We start from the raw sequence: 8,787 nt of genomic DNA, 5'->3' as shown, positions 1-8,787 counted from the left end.
TCTGGCCCGCTCGCCATATGGAGAGCGCGGTCCATCCCGTCCCGCTCGCCATATGTCGAGTGTGATACATCCAGCCCGCTCGCTATGCGGCGACACGGTCCACACCGGACAGATCGTAATATCAATATCATACACTCTCATCTCATCACCGTAGCTCTCTCCATCAAACCAAGACCTCACTGTCCCTTGTTTCATCTCAATTGGAGTTACGTTAAAAATTTTCGATAAAAACCACGAAAGTTGGTTTCTCGTATAAGTTTGAATCGATCGAGTAAAACGGCAACAGTTAACTTAAAACACCAATTGCCTCGGCTATACTATTTATTTCAATTCTTTTATAAAACATGCATCGTATCGAAGGTGATTTCTCAAAGATATCGTAAAAATGCTCAAAATCAAGAAACGGCCCAAAGAAGTCTAAAACACGGGTAAGCCCACTTGCGATTTTATTCACATGAAAGGATAAATTTCAAGTTTCCAAAGATAATCACGAAAAAATGGGATATTTTTGTTTTACGATAAACTCGACCCAAGAGCAGAAAAGGAAGGGGAAAACCGACTTAGAGGGAGTATATAAGGGAGTCTAAGGCGAGAGGCACAAGGAAACTCGCCGACAGCTCTTGTGGCCAAGGCTCTTACTTCTTGTACTCGCGCTTACGCAAATTCGGAATAAGACATCTTTGGCTCTCTTTTCATTTTTATCAATTTTATATTTAGTTTGTATTTCGTATTCTGATCAACGCAGATCCAACGCTCCTATCGCCATAGAACATCTGCGGCAACCAACTGAACTACGAGATGGCTTGATCCTCGAAAGGGCGTAGGCAGCTTGTCGAAAGACGAGTTCAGCTACCCCCCTCTCTAAAAAAAGGAGGGTAGAGTGGGTACGTATACGCATACTCGTATACTCCCACAATTTAAAATATCCAAACTTGTACTCGATATTTTTGAAACTTTTTTAAATATGGAAGCGCCAGAAGGCTTTCACATCAAGTTCGCAAATCTCTTATCCTACTAATCTCACAACTTACTTACGACAGCAATAGCAATCCGAGATTCACTCAAAAACACCTAATTGAAAACAAAAAATACTTTCGCACAAACTACCTATCAAATCCTGGCCATAGTCAAGACTTATGACCGAGTCACGATTTCAAACTCTATCAAACGTTTTCTTCACAAAGAAGACCACGATCAAAAACATATTTTCGGAAGAAGCGAGACGTCGTGGCTTTTCGAAAATATTATTCCCCACTTACAAACAGTCCGTATGCGACTATAAACGAACAAAACATCCGTCAATTGGCCCCAACAGATGAATCAAAAACTTTCTCTAAATGAACTCGCAGTCGAACCTTTCGTAAAAAATAAGGTCCTCTTACATCCGACAGGGATAACATAGCGCGTTATACAAGAAATCCAAAATTTTGGTCAGCCCCTCAAGACAGTCTCTGGAAGTAGCTCGATTCTTACCACACAAGTTGTATAAGCCGATAATAATTTGCAGATTTTAATCGGTACGAATCAGGTTAAAATCGCAAACAGGCAAAACGACAGCCGATTAGTCATCGCAAAGCCTTAACTAAGAGTAAACCTAGGTCTTGCCCTAAACTCAGCCACACTGGTCTCTATAATCTCTAGACATGATATCAAATATGATACGAGATCCTAAAGCATGTCTCTTCGTTCATATCTAAACGCTCACGAAACTTCGAAAAATTTCTTAACTTTTCGAATAACCTCGTCTTAAAAGGCGCAAAAAAACTGGATGACCAGCTAAGAGTTAGATATGAAGGGATTACTCATATCCTTCCTTCTACACTTGACGAAAGTATAAATCAAAGCTCTTAAAACGCTAAAAAATATTCGATTTATATAAAAAAAAGAGCCGCAGAAAAGGCAGGGATTCGAAGCCACCAATGGCCAGTCTCGACAAGGTTAAAATAGGCCTCACACGGCCAAAATACACTCAAACATAGAATGGCCACACTTGGCCTAAACACACGAAATCATAAGACATAAATGGAACACATTCCCACCGCTCTTCAGGATCGAGCTCGAAATCTCCTGACATGGAAGCCCCAAACGTCTTTGCAGGCTGGTCCACCTCTCCATCCTTGCCAATGATATCGATCACGGCCTTCTCCGTGTCGGGAGAGACAGAAATAGGGTCCCAAAGCCTTTGGATTCTCCCCTCGTTCGGAGAAACCATAGAGTCGGCATGAGCATAATCTCCCATCGCGCCCATCATCTCCTCCCACTCAGAACGAAAGGAGTATTCGGCATCTTGTGTTTTCCACAAGGTACCAACGGAGCCCCAACATTCACGCAAGTCACCCACGAGATCTTGAGCTTGCTGCTTCCTAGATTCATCCGCAAATTGGGAAGCACGACTCCCAACCGCAGCGACGATTTCTCGCTTAACTTTTGTTTCCGCGCGACGAATGGCCTGGGCATGTTCCTTGGCCAACTGTCGGTCCCGCTCAGAGTTTTCGGTCTGCAAACGGATGAGCCGCTTCTCCGCATGCTCGGCCTTGAAACGATAAAGTCGTGCTTCCCTGTAACTCACCTCAAGGGCTGAGTTAAACATTTGCATACCCTACAAAGACCTCAAAGTGTTAAGAGTAAACTCGCCACCTAAAATCAACAAAGTCTAGGAAGCCAACCTCGTTAATCATTTGGGAGCCCTTCGCGACTACTTGCGTCCTCGACGGCTCGTCCATGGCTGGCAGAACATCAAAACCCGGAGGAAGTTCAGCAAAGAAATCATCAAAACCACAATCAAGGAGAGAAATTTCGCTGGTACCATTCCCATCTCCCGGAATGAAACCAGGATCCCATCCGGGCAACGCAAACTCATCCGAAGGGAAGTCATCATCACCAAGCGTGATCCCTTTATTCTTCGGTGACCTGTTCCTCTCCCTTTTAATCTCCCTTTTAACAGGAACAACGTGGGGAGAAGGTTCATCCATGTCTGAGTCGGTCTCTACCTCGACAAACGACTGAGGGTAGGCTCGAGATCGATGAAGCGCTACCGCTTTCCGAACTATTTTCAGGTTGAACGAAGTCCAATAGAACGGGCCGTTGCGGAGGAGGTCCCTCTTGGCAATCACGTCCCCCGGAAACGGAGGAAGAGTATTGGTACCTGTAAAACGAATACGCAAAATACGATATCATACATCACGAACAGCGAGAAGGAGTAGATATCCGACAGTGATACCATGAAGGAATTTCACTCGCTACAAAACATAGAGATGCAGCTTTCTTGGAAGGATGTACCGTTTATGCGAACAAAGAAAAAACATTTGTTCCATGCATGCCCGTTGGAAATCGTCCCCTTAATTATCGACATATAATTGCGAGGGACCATGCGGAAAATGAAGGGAGATGACGTCTCTTGCAGCCTCAATACAGCTTCAAAGTGGGAGGCGTTAAGAACCATCCCGTGTTCATATCTCCGAATCAAGATACCGATAAGGTGTTGCAGACTATTAAGGTTCAACTGGGTTATCGACAACTCAAAACGGTTCAAGGCTTGGATCATGGCCTCAGGGATCAGAAAACACAAACGACAGCGTACAAGATACGCCTCGTAGCATGTAAAGTAACCTTCCGGAGGATTGTCGGCACGCTCCCCCCGCTCTGGAATTCGGAATTCCACCTCGTCTGGCACTCGACAAAATTCTCGAATGGTGCTTAAAAGCGAATACGAACTCTTGCTCGATAAGCCCCAATCTATTTTATCTTTAAGCCTGGCGGGATACGCCGCTCCTTCGGAGGAGTTATCATGTTACATAGAGCAACCCAGTAAGCCTCGGCCTCTTCAGGATCGACATAATCTTGGACGAACTCCCCCTTCGGGATGACCACGTTTTCATCATCCCAAACAACCTCGGGAGTAGATTGGCGAGGCACAACCTGCTTGGAAGATCTCTTTTTTGTAGACATGATTCTTTTTAAAAAAAAAATCAAGAGAAGAGATAAAAGGAAGAGAGATTTCTACCTTAGGAGAAATTTCTTGAAGAAGTTAATGAGTAAAGGACTTGAAACTTACTCCACTTTCTTATAGTTATGAAAATTTACTATTTACCTTCGGACTATCGGTTACCATTCCCGCCTAATTTGCCTAACTTGCCTAACTCGTGCAACCACCCGCTAGAACCTCACGCTCGATGACCACAGTTCTAGCTGGCTGAGGTGGGGGGGGGGAGGGGGGTAACTGTTGGGGTCAAAATTGGTCACGACGGAATCAACGACCAAAAGGCCCAGGAAAATGTCTCTCGTAACAAGGAGTTTCGTATAAATCTTCGAAAAATAAATTACATGACAAGTTCTCAAATTGAGAAATCCAATCCCTTCGATAAACAGCCTTGGGAAAACAAACGACGAAATGAGAAGAGGGGCTTATCAACGTCCTGACAATCCGTTATCTTCCGAAGGAAGCCGAGATTTGATCCGGCCCGACCAGCTCGGCGAGCGCGGTCCGTCCCATCCCGCATATGGCGAACGCGGTTCATCCCGGCCCGCTCACCATATAGCGAGTGCGGTTCGTCCTGTCCTGCTCGCCATATGGTGAATGCGGTTCGTTCCGGCCCGCTCGCCATAGGGCGAGTGCGGTTTATCCTGGCTCGCTCGCCATATGCCAAGTGCGGTTCGTCCCGGCCCGTTTGCCATATGGTGAGCGCGGTCCGTCCCGTCCCCCTCGCCATATGCCGAGTGCGATATGTCCAGCCCGCTCGCTATGCGGCGAGCATGGTCTGCCCCAGACAGTTTGTAATATCAATAGCATGCACTCTCATCTCATCACCGTAGCTCTCTCCATCGAACTCATGACTTCACTGTCCCTTGTTTCATCTTAATCGGAGTTTCCGTTGAAACTTTAGGATAAAAACTGTGAAAACTTGTTTTCTAGTATAAGTTCGAGTCGATCATCTAAAACAACAACGGTTAATTTAAAACACCAATTTCCTCGGCTATACGATCGATTTGAACTCTTTTATAAAACCATTGTCGTATCGAAGGTGATTTCTCGAAGAAATCGTAAAAATGGCCCAAAAAGGTCCAAAACGCGGCAAAAGGAAGGGGTAAACCGACTTAGAAGGATTATATAAGGGAGTCTAAGGCGAGAGGCGCATGAGAACTTTCTTACATCCAGAGCAAACTTATAGCAATAGGCAACTTTCCGTTTCTATCGAGCTGCGACTCAATTAGGTTTTTGCAAGTGTTAGGTTACTAGAACTAGGGAACCCGCCGAAAGCTCCTGTGGCCAAGGCTCTTACTTCTTGTACTCGCACTTCAAATTCGGAATAAGACATCTTTGGCACTTTTTTCATTTTATCAGTTTTATATTTAGTCTGTATTTCGTATTCTAATCACTTGATGTTTGGCTCAGCAGAAATTTTGGACCTCTGAGAAAGTTAGGTCCGCTTGGCTTTTCTAATTTAACGGAAATCGACGGTGTGAATTTCGGTTCCCACATTCTGCATGTATGACATCCTCGATGGACATGCTCTCTCCGCAGCAGACAACCACAACGAACGGCTCTGCCTACAATACTCTGGAACCTCCGATAAACTTCGTATCATATGATTTGCAAGAAATTGCATAATCTGGGATTCGAACATGGACGTGGGTGTAAGAACCTTTAAATCTTAACCAATAGGCTAAGGTGCTTCCTTAATTCTTCAGTATTTCTTCGACATTTCTTCAGTATTTTTTTTGGCGATTCTTCGGTTATTTCCAAAATATTATATTTTATTAGCATTTCTTTAGAAAATGTCTTTTTTGTAGTGAAATAAGAAACAACTAAGAGTTACGTTTACGTAATAAGATGTGGTAAATCGATAACTAGGACGCGTTGGTTCAAGTGGTAATGGGTCCCGGCTAGAACTACCCCCACATGGTTCAACTTGCACTAACCACCTAGGCACGTCTTTGACAATAGGATAAGGCGTATCGGAATGCAAGGCCTAGTGGAATTAGTCTTTAGATTTAGAGAGATTTTGCAATCCCCACGGTTGCGTGACAAAAAAAATGTGGTAAATAGATTGTCGTATTTGCACGAAGAATAAGACATGAGGAATCTCCAACGAAAACCAAAAGGTAACGTAGTCGGACCAAAAGTCGAATTAATTATAACGAAGCGAGAATCATATTACTCGTCATTATTTGATACACTTATTGTTATCGAAGTCAGAACAAATATCACTTCATTGATTAAACATGTCAATCGTCAAAAACGACAATGATACTTTCTCAGTATTCTTAGTCATTTAATAAAACACATTTTATCAACGCCAAAATCTAGACGTTATACACTGTATGTGAGACACTGTTAACAAACTTAATTTGTTTATTTATGCAGAAATACAAGTATATATTTTATGTACTATATATATGTACGTTACGTGAATAAACAATCATACAGATAAATGGAGAAGAGGATCTAAAGACGAAGGGGATGAAGAAGATTCAGTGAAACTACTCCAAAGATCGACATGATCATCATTACTCCAGTGAAGATCCCATCGCTGCATCATGGTATCACCATCTTCCTCTTCTTCATCAAAACTCGCACGATCACACTTATGATGACCGTTGTTCAACTGCCACGCCACTAGTCGGTCAAGACTAGCCCAATTACTGCAAACCGGTCTGCCGTTTTTCTTCTCTTGAACCAGAGAGGAATCGAGCTGGTTTGGAATATTTAAACTTTGGTCGACCAGGTCCTCGGATTTGGGTGTCTCAAGACTTGGGAGTTGCATGAATAAAATATCGTCTTGATTATGTTGACGTTGGATCGTGGTTTGGAGCTCGGGCATGCAGATGTTGGGACAGGAACGGTCCATGTATAGAAGAACGTGGTCCAAGACGTTGCCGTTTTGAGTGTTGTGGGAGGTGGTGGACCTTTTCTTTTCCTCCGTGTCACCAGGTGAAGAAGATAGAGTGATTTTAGGAGAGTCGTCGATCTTTTGATAGTTCTTCTTCCTGAACACTCGACATACCACCCAACCTTCTTCGTTGTAGCTCATTGGATCTTCACTTACAACATCTGAATATTCCTGATAATGGATGTAACAAACCGGTTTCAGAAATTAAAACGCAATAAGAGATTTATGAAGACTTTGACGCCTTAATTAAATACAACCTGTTCAAGTTACTGGGTGCATAATAAACAGAAAACAATGAAAGATCCATGCCATGCCTACAAGTAAATTCATAAACATTTGGCACGTCTTACTTTCCAAGCGATGAAACAGGAATATTTAAATTTTGTAGCTTTTGGGAACCATTTCTATTGTAGAAGCTTAATCAAAAAAGTTTTTTTTTCACATATCCTAACAAACCCTTATTTGGTTTATTTATGTGTTAGGAAATAGCAAGTGATTAATGATAAAATGAAAATTCGAAGCAATCTTAAAAGTAAGATATTTTGAAGAAAAAAATACAAAACATTGTTTATATATATGCGGATATTTTCTTTTAAACCGCGTTGGACCCTTATTCATCTATAGGCACGGGTATGAAATGAGCCAAAACTTCTTTTTCTTTTTTTATGAGCCAAAACTTTTTTTTAAACATATATCATCCTCGTCTTAGTGAAACGAATACAATGCCTACCCTGGACTATCTGTTTGTAACAACCTACAATGAAATAATGAATATTGATAATAGCTATACTTACATTAGTTGTTGGAGTCTCGTCGAGGCGATACTCATGCATGATCCAATCAGATTTCTGACCATGGGGAGCTCTTCCTTTGTAGAACACGAGCGTCTTTCTCAATCCAATCCTCCTGACACAACTGTAGATGATCTTGTCACGTCCAGTCGCCTTCCAGAATCCGGAAACTGTTGCCCGGTTTGTCCTGGTCCCCGTTGGATATTTTTTGTCCTTGTGACTGAAGAAGTACCAGTCGTTCTGCGGCGTCGAACCGATTCTACATTCTTCTGCATTTGCTTACTAAAATGGTTCAATAACTGAACCTCATAGAAATGAAAATTTTATATATTTTCATATTAATTCGGGTTTATTGTTAGAACCTTGAATATCCCAAGGCTCCAGCTTGTTGAGATCAACTTCACGAATGACATCAAGATCTATCTTTTGAGAGTGAACTTTCTTGCGAAGATAGTAATGGAGAAGCTCTTCTTCTGTTGGATGGAATCTGAAACCTGGTGGCACTTTTGATTGTCCATTGATCGACAGGTTTACCTTACTCTCCGCCATTGATGATGGTAACGATATCATTTTTTTTTTTGCTCTACCAGAGTAGCGAAGTTGTATGGTTACAAGTAGATGAGAAAGCAGGCGATGAGATCATTTATAATGATGGTGGGAGTCTATGACACATAGCTCCGCAAAAGGGAGAAATTATTATTTAAATGTTATATGTAGAAAATTATCATGCATTAAAGTGTCTTTATGGAGTTAAATAATTTAGTACGTATGTTCAATCTTTAAATCGAAGTTGATCATGTGTACTTGTGTAGGTTCTGACGTAAGTTCATGTTTCTTTTGACGTGTTATGTCATGTGTATGTCAGTGTATGTCAGTATGTATAAAGGGGGGAATACTAACGTAGGTAAACAGATTTAGTGGGGGAATTTTTTTTTTTTGTCGACAACATTACAGACTCATATAGACTCTGTAAACCACCCTGGGAGACATTGATCCATGTGGATGACGAAAGACGGCTGTTTTCTCACGCTGCGTGCTAGACTATCCGCCTTTGTATTTTGCATCCTTGGTACATGTACAATCTCTGATCGTGTAAAACTCTCCTT

At 42.2% G+C, this 8,787-nt stretch overlaps 1 protein-coding gene across 1 annotated transcript; it reads right to left on the bottom strand.

The window, feature by feature from the left end:
- Positions 1 to 6,251: 6,251 nt before the first annotated feature.
- Positions 6,252 to 8,396, bottom strand: LOC106426442 (NAC domain-containing protein 12). Its single transcript, XM_013867162.3, has 3 exons — positions 8,044 to 8,396; positions 7,685 to 7,950; positions 6,252 to 7,061 (listed from the first exon to the last, which is right to left on the bottom strand). The coding sequence occupies exons 1-3, from the start codon at positions 8,249 to 8,251 to the stop codon at positions 6,420 to 6,422; spliced, it is 1,116 nt and encodes a 371-aa protein (XP_013722616.1). The 5' UTR covers positions 8,252 to 8,396; the 3' UTR covers positions 6,252 to 6,419.
- Between the last annotated feature and the right edge of the window lie 391 nt (positions 8,397 to 8,787).

Source organism: Brassica napus, unplaced genomic scaffold (assembly GCF_020379485.1).
Source record: "Brassica napus cultivar Da-Ae unplaced genomic scaffold, Da-Ae ScsIHWf_2336;HRSCAF=3015, whole genome shotgun sequence".
NCBI lineage: Eukaryota > Viridiplantae > Streptophyta > Magnoliopsida > Brassicales > Brassicaceae > Brassica > Brassica napus.
Note: the sequence above shows the minus strand (reverse complement) of the source record. Positions and strands in the feature narration are given on the sequence as shown.

Bases quoted from the DNA above. Each gene is read 5' to 3' on its own strand.
- LOC106426442 (XM_013867162.3), bottom strand. From the start codon at position 8,251: ATGATATCGTTACCATCATCAATGGCGGAGAGTAAGGTAAACCTGTCG. The intron at 7,951-8,043 runs GTTCTAACAATA...AAGCAAATGCAG, and splicing joins GGAGCCTTGGGATATTCAAG to AAGAATGTAGAATCGGTTCG. The intron at 7,062-7,684 runs GTAAGTATAGCT...ATCCATTATCAG, and splicing joins ACGAGACTCCAACAACTAAT to GAATATTCAGATGTTGTAAG.